General features: G+C 42.7%; 3 protein-coding genes across 3 annotated transcripts; all 3 read right to left on the bottom strand.

The window, feature by feature from the left end:
- Positions 1-2,086: 2,086 nt before the first annotated feature.
- LOC142401630 (odorant receptor 131-2-like) lies at positions 2,087-3,313 on the bottom strand. The gene has a single exon (XM_075487097.1). It carries the CDS (start codon positions 3,054-3,056, stop codon positions 2,115-2,117), a length of 942 nt encoding a protein of 313 aa, XP_075343212.1. The 5' UTR covers positions 3,057-3,313; the 3' UTR covers positions 2,087-2,114.
- Positions 3,314-9,904: 6,591 nt separating this feature from the next.
- Positions 9,905-12,283, bottom strand: LOC142401873 (odorant receptor 131-2-like). The gene is made up of 2 exons (XM_075487334.1): positions 12,217-12,283; positions 9,905-10,812 (listed from the first exon to the last, which is right to left on the bottom strand). Exons 1-2 carry the CDS (start codon positions 12,281-12,283, stop codon positions 9,905-9,907), a joined length of 975 nt encoding a protein of 324 aa, XP_075343449.1.
- Positions 12,284-20,330: 8,047 nt separating this feature from the next.
- Positions 20,331-21,668, bottom strand: LOC142401874 (odorant receptor 131-2-like). The gene has a single exon (XM_075487335.1). It carries the CDS (start codon positions 21,270-21,272, stop codon positions 20,331-20,333), a length of 942 nt encoding a protein of 313 aa, XP_075343450.1. The 5' UTR covers positions 21,273-21,668.
- Between the last annotated feature and the right edge of the window lie 3,170 nt (positions 21,669-24,838).

The raw sequence follows: 24,838 nt of genomic DNA on the forward strand, positions 1-24,838 counted from the left end.
AATAATAGCAGAATGTATAATGATACATTCATTGTTTATGGTGCAGTATTTTATTTAAAAAAGAGAGAAATCTCACATAAGTAAGCTGCACATGTTTGACAATTGGTTATGCTTTTCTAAGTCATATTTTCCAAAACATCAATAAACACTTGATTTGGATTTATATGCTGTCATTTTAATTACATTCTTTAGAATGAAAATTTAATGAATCTTATCATTAAGAGCTTATGTGTTTACTTATTTCATAGAATCCTGGAACAATATGAGGAAAATAAATAAATAATGGTTAAGGTGTAATATTAACTGATTGGCAAATAATGCAGAAATTACAGAGTCACTTTGGTTATTTGGCAGACCAAATAACCCCTCGACTCTGCGTTGTGTTTATTTAAGGAAGACAAGGAGTTTCTGGACGATTGGACATTTTATTTCCTGCTTGGGAACAGAACAAGTTTGCATCAGTGGAATCGGTTCAGCTTCGCACAGCACACTCTGATGCAGCTTTCACAGACTGGAAATTGCACTACCTAAAAAAAATGTCAGTAGCCACCACTGATTACGACGTAAGAACTCAAGGGAGGCATTTTCTGGCTGGGGAGCTGGTGTGGGTCTACAGCCCTTAGCACAAGAAAGGTCGGTGCCCTAAACTTGACAGCCAGTGGGTGGGCCCTTGTAGAGTGCTAGAGAGGGTTGGAGAAGTCGTCTACCGGGTGCAGCTGCCGGCCAAGGGGAGAAAGGTGGTTCTCCACGGAGACAGACTGGCTCCCTACAGGGGGGTCTCTCCCGCACCTTCACAGGCTACATCAGCAGCTCCGTCCCCGCAGGCTTCCTCACCTTTCCATCCATCGTCCCTTTCCGCATCCCCACTACCAGCGGCAGCAACACCAGCCTGCTCGTCTCCAGCGTCTCCAGGCCACAGAGACAGAGGAGAGTTCCGATTCAGCTTAGGGACTTTGTGGGCCCCTTTGGCAGGGAGTCTAGTTAGGAGTGAGACCTCTTAGTCTTAGAGGGCAAGAATGGACCCTGGTCTCACTGGAAGGACCGGTAGTCCACCCGGGCCTTCCTAGTTTAGAAACAAATTTGATTTTGTTATGGACTGGCAAAGAATGTTTTTCCTGTTGCTTGTAAAAAAAAAAAAGAAAAAAAAAGCATTTATATGGAGAATTGTTTTGTTACTAATTGCATATTGTTGTTACTGTTGCATTTTTTTTGTCGTCTCCTCCTGCTTGTGGTCGTTGAACTGAATGGAGTTCCCATGTCTGCACATTCTTGTGTGTCCCTCGTGGCCGAGGGACTTTGTGTAACGACCCAGAATAAAGGTAAAAGCACACAGTTGGCTTGTTTCATCCTCTCCCTGTCACTGGACCCCAGGTCATGTCACTGGACCCCAGGTCATGTCACTCAGGTGTGGGCTGGTGGTTGGTGGAGAGGAGTGGGCGTGGGCCAGTCTGTGTGCAGGTTTGGTGCTCTCCCGGGGTTGGTTGCGGAGCAGTACTGAGAGTCCCCCGTGTTGCTTGGCCAGAATGATTGTACTGGAAGTTGTGAAGTATAAAGCTCAATAAAAGAGCAGTTCGGCAACCGCTGGTCTCAGAGCCTCCGCGAAGTCATTACATACTGTACAGCATTAAATCTCCTTTTTCTGGCTGAAAGGATGAAAAGTTCCTGTTGTTTTGCTGATGAAAAAAAATGTGTTGGACACACAAAACAAATGTCCCACTGAGGCACATAAAACATGCACAATAAGTGGATGAAGAGATTTCAGTTTATTAATTTTTTTAATTTTTCTGTCGAACTAGGTTAATGTCTTTTAGACCAAGGCTTTGTTTTACTGTTCTAGTCATTTAAAACTGAGATATTTACGGAAAAATAAAGAAATTTCCAGAATAATCTTTTATTCGTCATCTTTTGAAGGGACTACAATCGTGAAAAAAAAGACCATTTGAGAGGTGAAACATTCAGCTTTTTTTTTAAATAATAGCTTTTGCTTTAATCTTTATCCACGTTTCTCTTTTTCCTTTTTTTTAATAATTACACATTATGAAATTATTGATGCAATGTGTATGTCAATCTTGAACATTAAACCGATTCATATGTTGCGACAGGTCATAAACGGGTTAAGGGCAGACTTTGGGCTTTCCTGAGATAACTGAAAGTTTCCTTCTACAGCATAGATTGTACACAAGGACAGGTCTGATGGTCTGATCTCTGAGGCCATAGATCAGTGCACTCAAACACCTGGGAAGAATGATAAAAAACACATAGAAAAAGTTCTGGATGCGTAATAGTACACTAAGGAGAACAAGTTTTGAGACAGCAAATAGTAATGGGTTATGTATCGTTGAGGAGATACTGAAGCCCAGCTGCACCAGATGCATCAGCAGTGTGTTACGAGCCTTAAGAGCTGAAGCTTTGTCTGTGGAGGCTGACCTGGCTGCTATAATTACAACAATATAGGTGGAGGTGATTATCAGACCAGCAGAAACTAACAGAAAGTAAGTGTAAGCTCTGTCATAATCGTAATATAGTGGTGTAAGCAACATGGTAACTGTATTACAAAACGTGTTCATCTGCAAAGTTTCTAGTTCTTCGAAGGGAAATTCTAACAGCAAAAGAATCTGAATGACAACATTTAGAAAACAAATGGCCCAAACCACAATAACAGCCACTGCTGTGTTTCTGATGGTGATGATGGAAGCGTGCCTCAGAGGGTAGCACACTGCTACACATCTCTCCAAAGACATCACCACCAGTATCAGAGGAGAGACTGGATTTGTTAGGTTACCAAGCATGAATAAAACACCACATACAGGATATGTCAGAAATATTCTAGAGATAGATAATAAGTACAACAACTGACTCAGTGTCAGCTGAATGGTGTCTGCAAACAGGAGGTTATAAAGAAGAATGTAGCGGCAAGTTTCACGAAACACTGGTTTACTCCTCAAAGTGTACAACATGGTCCCATTAATGAAGAGGAATATACAGCATGGAACTGTAGTCAGAGTGGTATACAACACTCTCTCCAGGAACACCAGTCTAACAGTTGTGTTGGACATCTCACAGAAAACATTTAAGAAATCAGAAATATCAATATGTTAATGTCACTGGATGACAAAAACCCTAAAAATCCACTTTAGTCTGCTTTGTAAATGCAGTGATGATAGTTAGATAAACACATACATTGGAGAGAAGAGTGAAAATGTAATCAATGAATCACTGATTTAGTTTGTGTCCCTAAAACACTTTAGATGCAACACATTGTTAAAAACTTAAAATCATACAAAGACTCTTCACCTGTGAAGATAGGTGTCAGGTCAGCTCCTGTTTCCTTGTGGGCAAAGCTGGTCTGCTTGGTTTACTTGACCCAACGTTTAATTTATGAGCTCTTTCCTGGCAACCTGATCCCATGATGCATCATGTTAACATGGTTACCAGATCACTGATGGGTCATGAAATCTCTCCTCCAGTTAGTAACTACTTCAGTCAGTCTTTTCACTATAATATGTACTAGTTTAAGCTACATTTCACATTTTATCAATTACTGACAAAAACTAATGGGTATAACATTGTGAAATATTTACTCATTTAATAGTATTAAAAATTCCTGACTTTACAAAGTACCAAAGCAACAACTTAAAGTTCATGTTCAATTACAAAACACAATAATATAGAAAACTATGGAGGGAATAAGAATGTTTTTTCTTCAGATAAGAATACATTTATATGACCTTAAAGGGGTCATATTGGGCTTTCTGAGGTTTCATGTCTTCAATTGAGTGAGATGGTGTTATTGTGCATGTAAAAGCTCTGCTAGCCAAAAAGTAAAAGGTAGACTCCAAATATAATTATTTCCCACACTGCACATCACAAACAAAAGAATAATATATACTTTCTTTTTTTAATTCAAGATATTTTTTTATTGAAGTTTTCTCAACATAACAAATGTGCAGTGTTTCATAGTCAATACAGAGATATGATTATGGGTATACATCAATCACAGCATGCACAAGTGAGATGTACAAGAATACAGAAATAAAAGAATGAAATAAATCAAATAAAATCGAACAGTGTACAAAGTAATCCCTCCCATGTCAGAGCCAGGTTACTAGTCATAGTATAAGATCACTGTTACGCCGAAAGCTAGGACTGAGCCAAAAATGTGCAGCATAGCTGAGCTGTACTCAAGGGCCAAGCCTTTACAGAGTCTGGAATACTTTTAGGAAGGGGCCCCACACCTTCTGGAACTTCTCATTTGATTGCTGAAGTGAGTATCTAACCTTCTCCAGTTTTAAGCAGGACATGACGTCTTCCAGCCATTGCGCATGAGTGGGAGGAAAAGCATCCTTCCACCTGAGCAGAACTGCTCGTCGGGCCAGAAGGGAGGCAAAGGATAAAGTGCGTTGCTTTGCTATAGTTCTGTCAGAACCACTCTCGTCAAAACGAGACGAGAAACAGAGATGAATTTCAGAAGCTTATTCTGAATGCATACAATTATGTTTGGCGGTATGGCTCTGTTCGGAGGAAGTTCCCGACTTTTCCATGAGCTCCATGGAAGCCAAGACAGGGAACAGCAGCATCCTCAGGTGGAGTGCCTTCCATTTGCTGTAAAGGCAACAAACCCCCTAGAACAGAGCAAGCAACAATGAACAACAGTATGACATTGTTTGGCAATGAGAAGTCGGTGGAGCAGGGGAGGTGGTGGGTGCAAGCAGAGAGCAAAAAAAAGCAGTGATAGCAAACCAAGTTTAAATGAAGTGCCCCAAATGCCAGCATCCAATTGCGAGCAGCAGCTGATTACCCATTGAGCGCAGCTGGCCATAAGGGTTGGGTCGGCGTCAGCCAATAGGCAAAGGGCGCGTTGACTACGTGGTCTGCCAGAACTACCGCGATGCTCCATTTAGCTTTTTCTCCCCTGCCATGACCCCAAACAGAGCAGTCGGTGGGTTTGGTTCTAGATACTCTTTCTGATCTAACCCCCTTTCCGTTTCACTAAGTCATATTCAAAACCACCCAAAGCAGAATTTGTTCAGCCCTAAAACAGTTAGATCTGAGTCCAGAAACTCAAGTTAAGGCATCAACATGCTATAATGTAACCATGTCAGGAGGGATACATCATCATCCCTACCAACAAAGAATGGGTACCATGTTCTGTTACAAAGCCCTAATCATCCTCATGTAAAGATAACATTGAAGCGTGTGGCCCTTTCCTAATATTAAGAGACAAAGTATTGTCAGAGTGGGGTGGGTGAGGTAGGACATGGATGCAGACTTTTGAAAAAGCAAACTTGATTTATTTTCACAAAAACGCTTAACACAAAACACGGCTGAGCCGGAAAACGAACTAAACCGTGAGAAAAATATTTTGACTATGAAAAAACACTGAACTTGACTTGACATGACATTAAATTACTTAGCTTGGCTTACTGTGACAAGGACCATGGATGACGGAGTAGGATCTGACAAACTGAAAGGGGAAACCTGGAAACTAAATAGAGGACTGGGAGTGAGTAGTGACAGGGTGCAGCGGGTGGCAATAACAGACAGGTGAGGGGAATGAACTAATGATCAGAGTGAGGGAAAAAAAATGGACAAACTAAAACATGGCAAAGCTTAACTAAACATAGACTTAAAAACTAACACATGATAAAACATGAAACTAAAAACATGGGGAAAGTCCCGTGGGCGTGACAGAGCCCCCCCCCCCCCCCCCCCCCTCAAGGGAAGGATCCCAGACAACCCAAAAAGTGGGTGGGAGGGAGGAGCTCGAAGCCGGAGGCGGTATGGCGGGCGGCCAGACTTCCTGCGATGAGGCGGCAGGAGGCGGTCTGGCGGGCGGCCTGACTTCCTGCGACGAGGTGGCTGGAGGCGGTCTGGCGGGCGGCCAGACTTCCGGCGACGTGACTGCAAGGGCCGATCTGGCATGTGGCCAGAGTTCCGGCCTCGAGTGGCAGGAGATGGTCCGGGCGGGTGGCCCCAGAGCCTGAGTTAGCCTCAGAGGCCGAGTTAGCCACAGCCACGGAGCCCGAGTTAGCCACAGCCACAGAGCCTGACTTAGCCTCAGAGCCCGAGTCAGCCACAGAGGCCATTAAGCCCGAACTGGCCCCCACAGAGCCCATGGGGCCCCGGCCCCTCCCTCCCACCCTCAGACTTTTGGGATGTCTGGGATCCATCCCTTAAGGGGGGGGCTCCCCCCTCGCCGGATGTCTGGCCGCCAGCCGGACGGTCTCCGGCTTCTCCTCCTGCTGCCTCGTCGAAAGGAAGTCTGGCCGCCCGCCAGACCGCCTCCTGCCACTTGAAGCCGGAACTCTGGCCACATGCGAGATCGGCCCTTGCAGTCACGTCGCAGGAAGTCTAGCCGCCCGCCAGACCGCCTCCAGCTACGATCCCCTCCCTCCCACCCACGTTTTGTGTTGTCTGGGATCCATCCCTTGAGGGGGGGGGGGATCTGTCACGCCCATGGGGCTTTCCCCATGTTTTTAGTTTCATGTTTTATCATGTGTTAGTTTTTAAGTCTATGTTTAGTTAAGCTTTGCCATGTTTTAGTTTTGCCATCGTTTTTCCCTCACTTCCCATGTTCAGTTCATTAGCTTCACTCACTTCACCTGTGTTTTCCCAATCAGCTGCACTCATTAACTAATCACTCCCAGTTCCCTATTTAGTTTCCAGTGTCCCCTGTCCTTTTGTGAGATCCTTACACACCTACCACGATTCCTGATTTCCCTCTCATGTGATGGAGCCAAATGGTCAACATCAACTGCAAATAGCAGACTACCCTCAGACTACCACACACAGCGCCCTCTTGACCTCGACTACACCTTGACACCCTGTCCATGAATATCACAAACAGGAGTGGAGACAAGGCACAACCTTGGCAGAGTTCAACACCCACGTCGAACAAGGCCGACTTAATGCCGAGTATATGGACACAGCTGTCATATTGGGTATACAGAGACCGAACAGCCCGCACTAGCGGCCCCTGCACCCCATTTTCTCAAAGCACCTCCCACAAGACCTCTGGGGGCACACAGTCGTAGGCCTTCTCCAAGTCCACAAAACAGATGAAGACTAGATGAGCAAACTCTCATGCCCACTCAGTGATCTGTGAGAGGGTGAAAAGCTGATCCATTGTTTCACGGCCAGGGCAGAACCTGCATTGTTCCTCCTCAATCTGAGGTTCAACTATCAGACGGAGCCTCTTTTTCAGCACCCCAGAATAGACTTTCCAGGGAGGCTGAGAAATGTGATACCCCGGTAGTTGGCACACAACGTCCGATCCCCTTTTTTAAAAATAAGGACAAGCACCCCGGTTTGCCAGTCCAAGGGTACTGCACCCAAGGTCAACGCGATATTGCAGAAACGTGTCAGCCACGACAGCCCCAAAACATCCAGAGCCTTATGCATTTCCGGGCGCATTTCATCCACCCCCAGGGCCTTGCTGCCAAGGAGTTTTTTGCCTCCGGCTCTGACTCCTGTACAGGACGCATGTCCCTCGGGTTCAGAAGCTACTCAAAGTGTTCCTTCCACCATCCAACGATATCCTCGTTTGAGGTAAAAGGATCGCCACTCCTTCCGAAGAAAGCTTGAGCAAGACTACTCTGACCCGTCCTGTGTCACCGTATGTTGCCCCAAAACCACTTTGAGGCCGACCGAAAGTCACTTTACATGGCCATCCCGAACTCCTCCCATGCCACAGATTTTGTTTCCGCAACCGCAGCCGCCCTTCTAGCCTGTCAATATCCATCTACTGCATCAGGGGCCTCCCGAGCCAACCAGGCCCTGAAGGCCTCCATCTTCAATCTGACGGCTTCCTGAACAGCTGGGGTCCAGCAGTGGGTTCTTGGGTTGCCGCTGTAAAAAAAAACAACAAGGAATTGACCACAGCTGCATCCGGCCGCTTCCAAAACGGAGGTTATGAACAGAGTCCACTCGGACTCTATGTCCCCTACAAAGTCAGAACTTCTGACGGAGGTGGGAGTTGAAATCATTCCGAACAGGTACCACTGCCAGCCTTTCCCAGCAGACCCTCACAACACGCTTGGGTCTACCAGGTCTGGCCCGCAGTTTTCCCCGCCATCTTATTTAACTCGTCACCATATGGTGTCATGTGGGCTGCCCGGCCACCAAGCGCTTGCCGACGAACACTACCCCTGGGTCTGGCTCCAGGAGTGGGTCCCGGCAACCCTATACCGGGCAGGGTACATGTTTTCTTGTGTTCCTTCTTCATGGGGGTTTTCGGATCGCGTTCGTCTGGACCTGTTCACCTTGGGAGAAACTACCAGGAGCATATAGCTCCATATGACATACCTCTGGAGATCACAACACCACGCAAGCCCGTCTGCCCCAAAAAGGACACGATGCAGGAAGGGCCAAGTAAAACCATGATCCATTCTTCAATCTGTGTTTAACTTTTATTACAGCCCATATGTAACCTAATAATGTTAAAACCACTACAGTACTGCACATAGTTACGAAAGTGAAAGTAGCAGACAAAGCCTTTCCCTGGTTGGGTCAGGATTGCTAGCTCTGGGGATGTCTGACCCTTTCTCCCGATCTAGCTTTTCTTGAAAATTCCATTTTGAAAATGGCTTTAAAAGTACATCTGCTACCAAATTAATGTCTTCTCTGTTCATCTGTTCAAGAAGCAGCTATCAAATCATGAAAATGCTTTGGCATGTGCTAGTCTACAAATGACCTCTATCTGACCATCCAATTAATGGACTTAAAGATGTTGAGGTGATTGTACGCTGCAGGATGGCGTCAGTGTCGACAACTTGAAATCTGATTATTTAAAGCCAATGAATCTGATTGGTAAAAGCCAGTTAAATTGACATTGATTTTAAGTTTTAGGTGCCTGCACTGTTGATTCTGATAGCCTGAAGGCAGGTTTCTTTGAGATGACAACACATGATGGATGAAAAATGATTCTATAAAAGCTATAACATAAACTGACTGGAATAAACAATACTGGAACCAGCACAACCAAGAAAAATGTATGAAATGAAGAAAATAAAGTATCTGGAGTCATTTTATAAATATTCATGAAAAAAAATACAGATTAGTTCCATCCATAAACTCAACAGTCTCACAGAAGATTGTGAAATTGTTCAAAACTATAATCTATTAAACTGTCTCCTGGGACATAAAAGTCCAAATTAATTTTGTGCTTGTGGATATGAAAATAAATACAAAGAGGAATACACTTTTCAGCCATTTTATAAAATCATAACAACAGAAATATTTATCATATCACACTGACACTTTTAGATTATTTGGTGATGAAGATACACAGGAGATCTTAGTTTTTGTTTTTTATTCACTTATAGGTTATCTGTCAGAGATGCTCTTCGGTCAGGATTAGACATGAAGAACTATGTAGTTGAATTTAGATATTTAGGAAGTATTGGTACATGCTAAGCATTACAAATACTTTGTTAGGGTTTGGAAAATGTAATGCTTTTGTTAAAGACATTAATACTCAAATTCCTGTTGTTTTGCTGATGACAAAAAATGTGCTGGACACAAACAAAATGTCCTACTAGGGCACAAAAAATTGAAAATATTAGGATGAATACAAAGATTTTGGTTTAATACATTTTTCTACTTTTTCTGTTGAACCGGGTTAATATATTGAATATTTGCTCAATTTGACCAAGGCTTTGTTATAACTGAGTTTTACCATTCTCGTATTCTAAAACTGAGATATTTTTGGAAAAATAAAAAGTGTTCAGTACTTAACCTTTTATTTTTCAACTTTTGAAGAAACTACAATCATGAAATAAAGACCATTTGAGAGTTGAAGTTGCTTTTATTGGAAATGAATGCTTTTGAAAATAATGTCACCTGTAAATGTCACCTCAGGCTTGAGGGGTAAATTGATGCAAATGTTTCTCAAAGTCATAACGGGTTAAGGGGAAACTTTTGGCTTTACTGAGATAACTGAAAGTTTAATTTGACAGCATAGATTGTACATGAGGACAGGTCTGATGGTCTGATCTCTGAGGCCATAGATCAGTGCACTCAAACACCTGGGAAGAATGATAAAAAACACATAAAAAAAGTTCTGGATGCGTATTAGTACACTAAAGAGAACAAGTTTTGAGACAGCAATTAATAATGGGTTATGTATCGTTGAGGAGATACTGAAGCCCAGCTGCACCAGATGCATCAGCAGTGTTTTACGAGCCTTAAGAGCTGAAGCTTTGTCTGTGGAAGCTGACCTGGCTGCTATAATTACAACAATATAGGTGGAGGTGATCGTCATACCAGCAGAAATAAACAGAAAATAATTGTAAGCTCTGTCATAATCGTAATATCGTTGTGTAAGAAACATGGAAGCTGATTTACATAAGGTGTTCATCTGCAGAGTTTGTAGTTCTTCAAAGGGAAATTCTAACAGCAAAAGAATCTGAATGACAACATTAGTAAAACAAATGGCCCAAACCACAATAACAGCCACTGCTGTGTTTCTGATGGTGATGATGGAAGCGTGCCTCAGAGGGTAGCACACTGCTACACATCTCTCCAAAGACATCACCACCAGTATCAGAGGGGAGACTGGATTTGTTAGGTTACCAATCATTTGGAAAACACCACATACAGGATATGTCAGAAATATTCTAGAGAAGGACAATATGTACATCAACTGACTCAGTGTCAGCTGAACGGTGTCTGCAAACAGGAGGTTATAAAGAAGAATGTAGCGGCAAGTTTCACGAAACACTGGTTTACTCCTCAAAGTGTACAACATGGTCCCATTAATGAAGAGGAATATACAGCAAGGAACTGTAGTCAGAGTGGTATACAACACTCTTTCTGGCCACCCTAGTCCAACAGTTGTGTTGGACATCTCACAAATAACATTTAAGAAATCAGAAATATCAATATATTAATGTCACTGGACGACAAAAACCCTACAAATCCACTTTAGTCTCTGTAAACGCAGTGATGATAGTTAGATAAACACATACATTGGAGAGAAAAGTGAAAATGTAAACGATCCATTTGACTGAAACATTAAAGAATCACTGATTTAGTTTGTGTCCCTAAAACACTTTAGATGCAACACATTGTTAAAAACTTAAAATCATACAAAGACTCTTCACCTGTGAAGATAGGTGTCAGGTCAGCTCCTGTTTCCTTGTGGGCAAAGCTGGTCTGCTTGGTTTACTTGACCCAACATTTAATTTATGAGCTCTTTCCTGGCAACCTGATCCCATGATGCATCATGTTAACATGGTTACCAGATCACTGATGGGTCATGAAATCTCTCCTCCAGTTAGTAACTACTTCAGTCAGTCTTTTGACTCGAATATGTACGAGTTTATGCTACATTTCACATTTGATCAATTACTGACAAAATCTTAAAAACTAATGGGCATAATTGTATTCACAATATGAAATATTTACTCTTCTAATAGTATTAATTACTGACTTAACAAAGTACCAAAACAACAGCTTAAAGTTCATGCTTATTTACAAAACACAACAATATTGAGAGAATAAGAATGTTTTTTCTTCAGATAAGAATAAATTTATATGACCTTAAAGGGGTCATATTAGACTTTCTGAGGTTTCATGTCTTCAAGTTAGTTATGGGTGCCAATGCCGAAGGCACTAGACACACATATCACTCCTGTGCCAGACTCTTATTATTTTCCCGTTTCCGCCCTAAAGTTCGCTACTAGTCTGGCAGCGATGCTCCGACCGACATAAAAAGCACACCATTACGTGCGTATTGATCGGGAATGGTGTGCTATTTCGTTTGGATCTCATTAGTCAAAAGGAATTCTGGCAAAATGGGAAAAAGTCGGAAAAATGTTGATTGGAAAACGCATGGAAAATTAAAAAAAAGGCGATTTTGGGCCTAAACGAGCTGCAAAATGGCCTTTTCTGAGGCCTTATAACTAAGCCATACAGCATAGCACAGACCTCATTCAAATTTTGTAAGTGACACGAGGCTCTCGGCTTTAACTGAATTGAAGGGTTTGTATATATCTTATACGGCTTTGACACAACGGCAGTTTACGTTTTAGGGTGACAACATGTCAGGTCCTGCGTCTCTCCCACTCTACTGCTCACTCTAAATTTCATTCTGCACGGATTCGTCAAACAAATCTCTCTCATGTCCGAAATATCTGGCCGATCTGGACAAATTTTATCACAAAACGTAGGCATTTTCGTCCTCTTTCACACAATGTCACACTCATTGACCTCTGCCTAACAGATTTACAACAAATTGCCTCTGAGCGCAAAGAGTCGTCCCTCTAACTGACGTTCCCTCCATTATAAATGGCTAAAATCATAAAATCAATGTGTAACAATAATTTTAAAACTGCCATAAAAAACGAGCCTTATATGGTAGCCGAATGAAAATTACACCGCTGGCTTCTGCCGTCCCTTGGGGCGCTCACGGTACAAAATTTATTCGGATACGGCATTTACTTTTCGAGCTGTGACCGTTTGTTCGAGAAAGTAGGTGAAAGTCCAAAATGGTCAAATTAAACAGCAGAAGTCTCTGTCAGTTGGTGCAGCTGTCAGTTGGAGCAGCTCGCGTGCTGACGAGCTGTCTCCTAGCAACAAGCTTAACAGCCTGCTCTGGGCTAAGACTGCTTATGAGGGCAAAGCCAAGATGGAGCTCTTTTGGAGCCATATTGGGCCTTGCAGATGCCTTTATGCAAGTACCCACAATGCATTGGGAAAATGCATTGAAAAGCACTTAATATTAAGCACTTAGGCATATTTAAAATGGCATAAAAGCTGTATTTTACACAGGACCTTGATAAAAATGACATAAATGTCTCCTCCATTTAGGGACTGGCAGAGGCGCAAAATGGAATGGGAAAATCGATTGAAAAGCACAAAATGAGGCCATTTTGAAAATGCCATTGAAGCTGTATTTTAAACAGGACCTTGATAAAAAATGACATAACTGTCTTCATCAGACCTGTCTTAGGAATTTTGGGTCTCGCAGAGGCCCAAAATTCAATGGGAAAATCGATTGAGAAGCACTTAACGAGCCAAAAATGCCAAAAACTGCTATTTTTTGGAATTGTCATAACTCAGCCATACAACATCACAGAGATCTCATTCAAAGTTTATATGTGACAGGAGACTCTCAACTTTATAGGGTTTGTACCAGGCATATGCATCATTATTAAAACTCATGGTCATAAGGAAAGAAAAAGAAGGCACTTTTGCCTCAAATGCCAAAAACTGACCTATTTTGGAGGCCTCATAACTCAGCCATACGACATCACAGAGAGCTCATTCAAAGTTTATGTCACAGGAGACTCTCAACTTTATAGGGTTTGTTCCAGGCATATGCATCAGGATTAAAAATCATTGTCATAAGGACAGAAAAAGAAGGCCCTTTTGCCTCAACTGCCCTATTTTGGAGGCCTCATAACTCAGACCTCATTCAAAGTTTATATGTGACTGGAGACTGTCAACTTTAACTAAACTAAACATTTTTTTTATAGGGCGGGCAGTAGATTGGCACCCATCAAAATTTCTTCAGAAATTTTCTAGTTAGATGGTGTTATTGTGCATGTAAAAGCTCTGCTAGCCAAAAAGTAAAAGGTAGACTCCAAATATAATTATTTCCCACACACTTATTACAGAGACTTGAACATGTTATTGGGATTAAAGGAACTGCATTAGGCTGGTTTAAGTCATATTTATCTGATAGATTTCAGTTTGTTCTTGTAAATGAAGAATCTTCTTTACACACCAGAGTAAGTCATGGAGTTCCCCAGGGTTCTGTGCTTGGACCGATTCTTTTCACTTTATACATGCTTCCATTAGGTAACATTATTAGACAGCATGGCATAAATTTCCATTGCTATGCTGATGATACTCAGCTGTACTTATCTATAAAACCAGATGAACCCAATAGGTTGGTCAAACTACAAGCATGTCTTAAAGATATAAAGACCTGGATGACTCAGAACTGTCTGCTTCTAAATTCAGACAAAACTGAAGTCGTTATCTTTGGACCTGAGCGTTTCAGGGAGAAATTGTCTAGCTATATAGTTACTCTAGATGGTATTTCCTTGGCTTCTAGTTCTACAGTGAGGAACCTTGGAGTTATTTTTGACCAGAATTTATTATTTGACTCGCATATAAAACAGGTTTCTAGGACTGCCTTCTTTCATCTTCGTAATATTGTTAAAATCAGGAACATCTTGTCTCAGAGTGATGCAGAAAAACTAGTCCATGCATTTGTTACTTCAAGATTGGACTACTGTAATTCTTTATTTATGGGCTGTCCCACATATTCTCTGAAAAGCCTTCAGTTGATCCAAAATGCTGCAGCCAGAGTTTTGATGAGAACTAACAGGAGAGATCATATTTCTCCAGTTTTAGCTTCTCTTCATTGGCTCCCTGTTAAATTCAGAATAGAATTTAAGATTCTTCTCCTTACATATAAAGCTCTTAATGACCGAGCTCCATCATATCTTAAAGACCTCATTGTAAGATATTTTCCTAACAGAACACTTCGTTCCCAAACTGCAGGTTTACTTGAGGTTCCCAGAGTTTCTAAAAGTAGAATGGGAGGCAGAGTCTTCAGTTATCAGGCCCCTCTCTTGTGGAATAAGCTGCCAGTAAATGTCCGGGAAGCAGACACCCTTTCCACTTTTAAAATCAGGCTTAAAAATTTCCTTTTTTATAAAGCTTATAGTTAGGGATGGCTCAGGTGATCCTGAAACATCCCATAGTTAAGCTGCTATAGGCCTAGACTGCTGGGGGGCCTCATCTGTCACACCTTTCCTCACTTTACTCTCTCGATGTGTATGTGACATTATTGTGGTCATTAACTCGTGTTTCCCTGTTCCAACAGATATCCTTTGAATGGTGTTACAGTGCCGCCACGGCCCCCCCCCCCCCCCCCCTTTCTGTCTTCTCAAACCCCAGCTGGTGGAGGCGGATGGCCACTCTTCCTGGTTCTGGTTCTGCCAGAGGTTTCTTCCTGTTAAAAGGGAGTCGTTTCTCTCCACTGTCACCTCAGGCACGCTCAGGACGGGAGATTGGACCGAAAAAGAAAAAGTTTTCAGTACAATCTGTTGGTTTCCTTAGCTAAGGAAATTGTTTTTGAATTGGCTCAATATGAATTGGATTATTTTATGAATAATTATGATTACAATGAATTGAATTCCAATTGGCTTGAATTGGACTTACTATCTAAGTGCCTTGGAATGACATTTGTTGTATTTGGCGCTATATAAATAAATAAAAAATGAATTGCACATCACAAACAAAAGAATAATATATACTATTTCTGATCTAACCCCCTTTCCGTTGCACTAAGTTACATTCAAAACCACCCAAAACCAAGTTTGTTCAGCCCTAAAACAGTTAGATCTGAGTCCCGAAACTCAAGTTAAGGCATTAACATGCTATGATGTTACCATCTCAGGAGGGATACATCATCATCCCTACCAACAAAGAATGGGTACCATGTTCTGTTACAGCGTATCTGAGTTTTGTCTTTTGGAGCCTCTCTTTATATATCGTACAAATTCAAGAATTATGGATCTGGTCAGCTGGTCTCGCAACGCAATTGATCAAATTTTCTCAAATGCAAAATTGGGAGGAGAACCCTCATGCCCTGGCGGTACATTCTTCGCTGGATACTCAATGGACTCCTGGGGGAAGTGGAGGATTGTGTGTTTGTCGATGTTGTCAGTCGAGGATGTTGAAGATTTATACACATTTGGATTTATGATTACTGGTTTCCTGCTGTTTGGAGTTGGGGGATACCTGGCATATCAAGAAATTAAGAAAACGTGGGCAGAGTTTTGAGGGGGTCGGCAGAACAATCAACACTCACACTGAGATGTTACGTGAGCAGAATCGGAAGCTGGATGCGACCGTTACACAGGTTCGCAGGCTGGCTGAGGTTCCTGGACTCCGAAGAGAAATGGAATAAATCTGGGAGAAAGCTGATCGCTCGGACCGGGCGGAAAGGTCCTGGAATTTGGCTGTTCGCCATTGAGACGCACCAGCAAAGACTTCAAGGCAGGCGGGGAAAAATGAAGTCTGCCTGACCCAAACAATTTTTGTTATCTCAATCTGGCTCCCCTGTGCTGGCCTTGGCTGCCAGCTGCAACTTCTCCTGGATGCTAGGTAAATAAGACGCTCTGCCCCATGTGCTCCCTCCCCTTCTTGAGGACTCCTGTGGAAACTGTTTAGGCTGGCTGATAAACTTTCCATCGCATTATCAAGGACAATGGCCTCTGAGACAGTGCTTCATGGACTTACTTGGACACACACACACACACACACACACACACACACACACACACACACACTCTAAATGATTAACATACGCAATTCCCACACCTCCTCACCGGTCCCAATGCTTGATGTTGTGTGTATGTGTGTTTTTTTTGTGCTGAGGTTTTTTTGCAATCTCAAACTGTATCCTGGTAAGGGTAAAGTGTGAAATATGATTTTTTTCTCCTCTCACCTAATGTGGTATTTTCTCCTATCTGGAAGGTGCTGCGCTTATCACTGAGCTGCATGGCCACGGTCACCCGTCTCCCTTGTTTTGTTTTTTATGTTGTCTGTCTGGATGGGTTGTACTGGAACTTCTTGGAATTTCCCCCTCGGGGGATTAATAATGAATTTTTTTATTTGAATTTGAATGCAGCACGATATACTCCTGGAACCATCACAGAGACCAATAAGTTGATTTACACTTCATTTGCAGTAATCCTAGAGATGATCCTACAAGATGAACAACAGAAGGAGCAGTAAGGGAGAGGAGGGCTGGAGGGCTGGAGGTAAATATCAAGGAAACACAAAAGGATGTTAGCCATACCATGCGGGGAGTATGTGTGAAATACTAACACTGATAGTCGTGTGAAATGCTGAGCTGAAGCAAAGTTCCTATGTTTCTCCACGTGGGACAGAGTTGTGTGGAGAGATGAGGCTATGACGTTTTCTTTAGATCTATTAGTGCTATATGCAAACTAGTGATGGTCAAACCTTGGTGGGAGGTTTGACATGAGAGGAGTTTTTGGACTACCTTGGTGACCTCCACCGGTGAAATGGATGTTGGCACCCCAGACGCCTTCGGCTCTGACTCCTGTACAGGATGCATGTCCGTCGGGTTCAGAAGCTCCTCAACGTGTTCCTTCCACGTTCCACCGATATCCTCATTCAAGGTAAGAGGATCGCCACTCCATCCGAACGCGGATTGAGCAAGACTACTCTGATCCCTCCTGAGTCGCTGGATGTTGCACAAGAACCTCTTTGAGGCTGACAGAAAGTCACTGTCCATGGCCTCTTCGAAGTCCGCCCATGCCCCCGATTTTGCTTCTACAACCGCAGCTGCCCTTCTAGCCTGTCGATACCTACCTACTGCGTAGGGAGCCTTGCGACACAACCAGGCCCTGAAGGCCTCCTTCCTGAGTCAGGGTGTAGGTCCCGGCAACCCTAACAGGTGTACATGTCTTCTTGTGTTCCTTCTGTAGGGGTTTTTTGGTATCGTGTTTATCTGGACCTGTTCGCCTTGGGAGACACTATCAGGATCATATAGCTCCTTATGACATAGCTCTGGAGATCACGAGACCATGCAAGCCCTTCTTCCCCAGCAAGGCCACAATCCAGGAAGGGCCAAGTAAAACCACAACTCATTATTCAATTTGTGCTTACCTTTTTACCCCCCATGAGCTGTCACCTTACCGTGGTGGGGGGGTTTGCGTGCCCCAATGAGTCTGGGAGCTATGTTGCCCGAGGCTTTAAGCCCCTTGTAGGGTCACCAAAGGCAAACAGATCCTAGATGAGGGACCAGACAAAGAACAGCTCATAAAACCCCCTATGATGAAGATAATTATTGCACAACAAGTTCCTTTGCCCAGACGCGGGTCACCGGGGCCTCCCCCTGGAGCCACGCCCAGGGGCGGGTCCAGGCAGTGAGGTCCTGGTGGCCGGGCCTGTGCCCATTGGGGTTAGTCGGGCACAGCCCAAAAATATGACGTGGGTCCCCCTTCCGACGGGCTCACCATCCGTGGGAGGGGCCAAGGGGGTCAGGTGCAATGTGAACTGGGCGGGAGCCGAAGGCAAAGACCTTGGTGGTCTGATCCTCGGCTACTGAAGCTGCTTCTTGGGACGTGGAACGTCACCTCTCTGTTGGGGAAGGAGCCTGAGCTGGTGCGCGAGGCTGAGCGGTTGAGCGGTTCCGGCTAGATATAGTCGGACTCACCTCGATGCGGTGGAATGGTGGCTCGGAGTAGAGCTGCTGCTCCTCCGCATCGAGAGGAGTCAGATGAGGTGGCTCGGGCATCTGGTTAGGATGCCTCCTGGACGCCTTCCTGGTGAGGTGTTCCGGGCCCGTCCCACTGGGAGGAGACCCCGGGAAAGACCCAGGACACGTTGGAGAGACTATGTATCTCGGCTGGCCTGGGAACATCTCGGAGTCCCCTCGGAAGAGCTGGAGGAAGTGGCCGGGGACAGGGACGTCTGGGTTTCTCTGCTCAAGCTGCTGCCCCCGCGACCCGATTCCCGGAGAAGTGAAAGATGATGGATGGATGGATGGATATTTACCTTTTATTACAGCCCATATGTAACCTAATAATGTTAAATCCACTACAGTACTGCACATAGTTACGAAAGTGAAAGTAGCAGACAAAGCCTTTCCTTGGTTGGGTCAGGAGTTTGGGTCAAGAGTTCTGGGGATGTCTGACCCTTTCTCCTGATCTAGCTTTTCTTGAAAATTCCATTTTGAAAATTGCTTTAAAAGTATATCTGCGACCAAATCAATGTCTTCTCTGTTCATCTGTTCAAGAAGCAGCTATCAAATCATGAAAATGCTTTGGCATGTGCACGTCGACAAATGACCTCTCTCTGACCATCCAATCAATGGACGTAAAGATGTTGAGGTGATTGTACGCTGAAGGATGGCGTCAGTGTCAGCAACTCGAAATCTGATCGATTAAAGCCAATGAGTCTGATTGGTTAAAGCCAGTTAAATTGGCATTGATTTGAAGTTTTAGGTGCCTGCTGTCACGCCCATGGGATTTTCCCCATGTTTTTAGTTTTGTATATTATCATGTTTTAGGTTGTTTCATGTCTTGGGTTTTGAGTTCATGTTTAGTTAGGTTTTTCCATTGTTTTTTCCCTCACTCAGCTCATTAGTTTCACTCACTTCACCTGTGTTTTCCCCATGAGCTGCACTCATTCACAATTACCCAGTTCCCTATTTAGTTCCCAGGCTCCCCTGTTTCTTGGCCAGATTCTACCCGTCAATATCCCTCATGCCATGCCACGACCCTACTTCCAAACTAAGTATTTTTCCATGTCACGTCAAGTCTTTTTGTTTTGTTTTGGGTGTCCTACCTCCCCACCCAAACCTGACACCTGACACCTGCACTGTTGATTCTGATAGCCTGAAGGCAGATTTCTTTGAGATAACAACACAAGATGGATTAAAAATTATTCTATAAAAGCTATAACATAAACTGACTGGAATAAACAGTACTGGAAGCAGCACAACCAAGAAAAATATAAGAAATGAAGAGATTAAATTATTGGGAGTCATTTTATAAATATTCCTGAAAAAAAATGACGGATTAATTTTGTGCTTGTGGATATGAAAATAAATACAAAGAGGAATACGCTTTTCGGCCATTTTATAAAATCATAACAACAGAAATATTTATCACATCACACTGACACTTTTAGATTATTTGGTGATGAAGCTACACAGGAGATCTTAGTTGTTTTTTATTCACGGATTAGTTTCTCTGTCAGAGATGCTCTTCGGTCAGGATTAGACATGAAGAACTATGTAGTTGAATTTAGATATTTAGGAATTATTGGTACATGCTAAGCATTACAAATACTTTGTTAGGGTTTGGAAAATGTAATGGCTTTTGTTAAAGACAATATTGTACAGCATGAAAATCTATTTTTTCTGGCTGACAGTATGACAAATTCCTTACCAAAAAATGTGCTGGACACAAACAAAATGTAATAAAAATAATAAAATATTAGGATGAATACAAAGATTTTGGTTTAATACATTTTTCTGTTGAACCGGGTTGATATATTGTATATTTGCTCAATTTGACCAAGGCTTTGTTTTAATTGAGTTTTACCGTTCCAGTATTCTAAAACTGAGATATTTATGGAAAAATAAATAGTGTTCAGTACTTAACCTTTTATTTTTCAACTTTTGAAGAAACTACAATCATGAAATAAAGACCATTTCAGAGTTGAATTAGCTTTTATTGGAAATGAATGCTTTTGAAAATGATATCACCTTGAAATGTCACCTCAGGCTTGAGGGGTAAATTGATGCAAATGTTTCTCAAAGTCATAACGGGTTAAGGGGAAACTTTCGGCTTTCCTGATATAACTGAAAGTTTAATTTGACAGCATAGATTGTACACAAGGACAGGTCTGATGGTCTGATCTCTGAGGCCATAGATCAGTGCACTCAAACACCTGGGAAGAATGATAAAAAACACATAAAAAAAGTTCTGGATGCGTATTAGTACACTAAAGAGAACAAGTTTTGAGACGGCAAATAGTAATGGGTTATGTATCGTTGAGGAGATACTGAAGCCCAGCTGCACCAGATGCATCAGCAGTGTGTTACGAGCCTTAAGAGCTGAAGCTTTGTCTGTGGAGGCTGACCTGGCTGCTATAATTACAACAATATAGGTGGAGGTGATTATCAGACCAGCACAAATAAACAGAAAATAAGTATAAGCTTCCTCATAATCGTAATATAGTGGTGAAAGCAACATGACAGCTGTATTACATAAGGTTTTCATCTGCAAAGTTTCTAGTTCTTCGAAGGGAAATTCTAACAGCAAAAGAATCTGAATGACAACATTTAGAAAACAAATGGCCCAAACCACAATAACAGCCACTGCTGTGTTTCTGATGGTGATGATGGAAGCGTGCCTCAGAGGGTAGCACACTGCTACACATCTCTCCAAAGACATCACCACCAGTATCAGAGGAGAGACTGGATTTGTTAGGTTACCAAGCATGAGGAAAACACCACATCCAGGATATGTCAGAAATATTCTAGAGAAAGACAATATGTACATCAACTGACTCAGTGTCAGCTGAACGGTGTCTGCAAACAGGAGGTTATAAAGAAGAATGTAGCGGCAAGTTTCACGAAACACTGGTTTACTCCTCAAAGTGTACAACATGGTCCCATTAATGAAGAGGAATATACAGCATGGAACTGTAGTCAAAGTGATATACAACACTCTCTCCAGGAACACCAGTCTAACAGTTGTGTTGGACATCTCACAGAAAACATTTAAGGAATCAGAAATATCAATATGTTCATCTCACTGGATGACAAAAACCCTACAAATGCACTTTAGTCTGCTTTGTAAACACTGTCTCTTACTTAGTTACATCCAAAGCATAAACTCCTTCATTTACATGTCAGTGTATCAGCAGGCTGGAGTCTGTGTTTGCTTTGAGAAAGGCTGCTCTGGTTTACCTGCTATCACATTTCACATATCAGCTTTGTCCAAGTCTAGGTTCAGGTTAAGCATAGTTAGCAGTTCAGGAACAGGAAATATGATCTATTCTTAGATTAGTTGACAATGTTGTTGATAAAAACGAGATGAGCACTGAGTTAATTTGATCTGATCGTGCAGTTCAGCACTGATGATAGTTAGATAAACACATACATTGAAGAAAAAAGTGAAAATATAAACGATCCATCTGTTGGCTGAAACACTAAAGAATCACTGATTTAGTTTGTGTCCCTAAAACACTTTAGATGCAACACATTGTTAAAAACTTAAAATCATACAAAGACTCTTCACCTGTGAAGATAGGTGTCAGGTCAGCTCCTGTTTCCTTGTGGGCAAAGCTGGTCTGCTTGGTTTACTTGACCCAATGTTTAATTTATGAGCTCTTTCCTGGCAACCTGATCCCATGATGCATCATGTTAACATGGTTACCAGATCACTGATGGGTCATGAAATCTCTCCTCCAGTTAGTTACTGCTTCAGTCAGTCTTTTGAATAAAACATGTTCTAGTTTATGCTACATTTCACATTTTGTCATTTTTATCAATTACTGACGAAAGTGAAAAATAAATAGGTGTATTTGCTTTCAATTTTTTAAAGATTTTAATAGTGTTATTAATTACTGGCTTTCCAAATTACATAAACAACAGCTCAAAGTTAAAATTGTATCTATAGTAACAGTCAAAACGTCAAAAAATGAAGGGAATGAGATTCTTTTATTCAGATGCATATAGAATTTTTGTCACATGAAGTGTTTTGTTTGTTTTCCATGTCTTTCAGAGTTAGATGGTGTTAAAGCTCTTCAAGGTAAATAATACAAAGTAAAAATTAAGTAAAGGTAGTAAAAAGACTTCAAACATAACTAGAAAGCTGCAAGCAGCTGTATGCGGGACCGACATGTTGGCACGTTGGGGTACGCGCTGGACGTCATAGTCGCGCAGCTCTGCCCACACGCACGATACCCTCTGAGTACGTATGAGCGCATAATAACCCCAATGCGGAAGGGTTTTTGAAAATTTCTAGGGGGCGCCACTGAGCCATTTATTTCCGCCCACACACGATACCTTTTACATACGTACGAGGTCGTCAGGGTGGACGTGTATGCCAAGTTTCATGACCTTGCGATGATGATAAGGCTTTCAAACCACAAACGCCATCACACGATTTTCACTGCCTGGCCCAGGCCACGCCCTTTGAGGTTTGAAAACGTTTTCCATGATTTTTCCCCTCATGTCCTAAGAGTAACCTGGCCAAGTTTGGAGGTTTTTGGATTAAATCTGTAGGAGGAGTTCCATCAAATGCAAGGTGTGAAAAAAAAAAAAGACGTTTCCAACCACCAGCAGGTGGCGCTATAGGTGGATGTCACTATGATTATATGTGCGCGTTCAGGCTGGGTCCAAGTTTGGGACAGATTAAATAATGTATGTGGGAGTTATAAGCGACTTAATTTTCCCCCCATGTCTTAAAGGGGAACTGCGGTATTTTCAACATTAAGCCTCTTTTCTGAGTCGTCTCCAATGTTTTAGAACCCCCCTCACTGCTTTTTTGATGTTTACTGCTTGAAGACTGGATGTTCGTTGATATTACTCTGATTACGTGCCGATTACTTGCCGAAGGACAATGAACAATCGCCATCAATGGCGCCATCAAGTGGTGTGGAGTATAGCAAGTCAGATTCAACTGCTGAGCGGAAGTTTATCCACGGCTGTGAGGTGACTAAGAAAATAGTTCGAGCATGAACGAGCTGCCAAATAAAACACGACAGAAGCAACTTTTCGCCACGAAATTTGATATGGATTACCAGTGCACACCAGTAACCACTCCGGTGAGTTGATGATTTTGAAAACGGACGTTTATGGTGCTTTTACGGACCTTTTTGGACATGCGCATGACTTGCCGTTCTGAAGCAGGTTGAGATTAATCAAAATTAGGCAAATACCGGAGACAGCAGTAAACATCAAAAAAGCAGAGAGGGGGGTTCTAAAACATTGCAGACAACTCAGAAAAGAGGCTTAATGTTGAAAATACCGCAGTTATCCTTTAAGAGTAACCTGGCCAAGTTTGAAGTCTGTAGCATTAAATCTGTAGGACAAGTTCGATCATATGCAAGGCGTGGAATCGGTCAAAAATGGCACAAAAACTCACTTTCCATTCAAACTGGCCGCCTTCCTGTGGACGTGGGACCATGGCGGCAAGAGAGTTTTTTGTGCGTCTGGGCATGATAAATGAGTGTACCAAATGTTGTTGTCCCACGCAAAACTAACCCCAATGCGGAGACCATTTTGAAGCATCGTAGGGGGCAACAATGAGCCATTTTGCTCTGCCCACACACAATACCCTTTTCATACGTACGAGGTCGTCAGGGTGGATGCGTGTGCCAAGTTTCAAGACCTTGCGATGATGATAAGGCTTTCAAACCACAAACGCCATCACAAAATTTTCACCGCCTTGCCATGGCCACGCCCTTTGTGGTTTGAAAAAGTTTCCCCATGATTCTTTCCCACCCCCCCCATGTCTTAAGAGTAACCTGGCCAAGTTTGACGTCTGTAGCATTAAATCTGTAGGAGGAGTTCGATCAAATGCAAGGCGTGGAATCGGGCAAAAGTGGCACCAAAACGCACTTTCCATCCAAAATGGCCGCCTTCCTGTGGACGTGGGACCATGGCGGCATGTGACTTTTTTGTGTGTCTGGGCACGATGAATGAGTTTACCGAATTTCGTTGTCCCACGCAAAACTAACCCCATTACGGGGAACATTTTTAAGCATCGTAGGGGGCGCTACAGAGTCAATGAGCGACTCCCAAAAGCAACACATATGGCATCCATCTTGGCTCCGCCCTCATAAGCAGTCTTAGAACAGAGCAGGCTAACAAGGCGTTGCCCCGGTACCAGGAGCAGGTGCGGCTTGTCTGTGTTAGACAGAGAGCAAACTGACATATGTACGCACACTATGGCTTCTTAAATTTAGATTGCACTCGACTGTCTCGAACAAACGGTCGGTGTTCGAAAAGTAAATGCCGTATCCGAATAATTTTTCAACCGTGAGCGCCCCAAGAGATAGCAGAAGCCAGCGGTGTAATTTTCATTTGGCTACTATGTGTGGCTCGTTTTTTATGGCAGTTTTAAAATCATTTTCACCTGAATTTTATGATTTTAGGCGTTTATAATGGAAATGGAGAGGCGAGCTCTGGGCTCAGAGGCAATTTGTGATAAATCTGTGTGGCAGAGCTCAATGAGTGTGACTTTGTGTGAAAGAGGACAAAAATGCCTACATTTTGAAGTAAAATTTGTCCAGATCGGGCAGATATTTTGGACATGAGAGACAT

Source organism: Odontesthes bonariensis, chromosome 16 (assembly GCF_027942865.1).
Source record: "Odontesthes bonariensis isolate fOdoBon6 chromosome 16, fOdoBon6.hap1, whole genome shotgun sequence".
Taxonomy (NCBI): Eukaryota; Metazoa; Chordata; class Actinopteri; order Atheriniformes; family Atherinopsidae; genus Odontesthes; species Odontesthes bonariensis.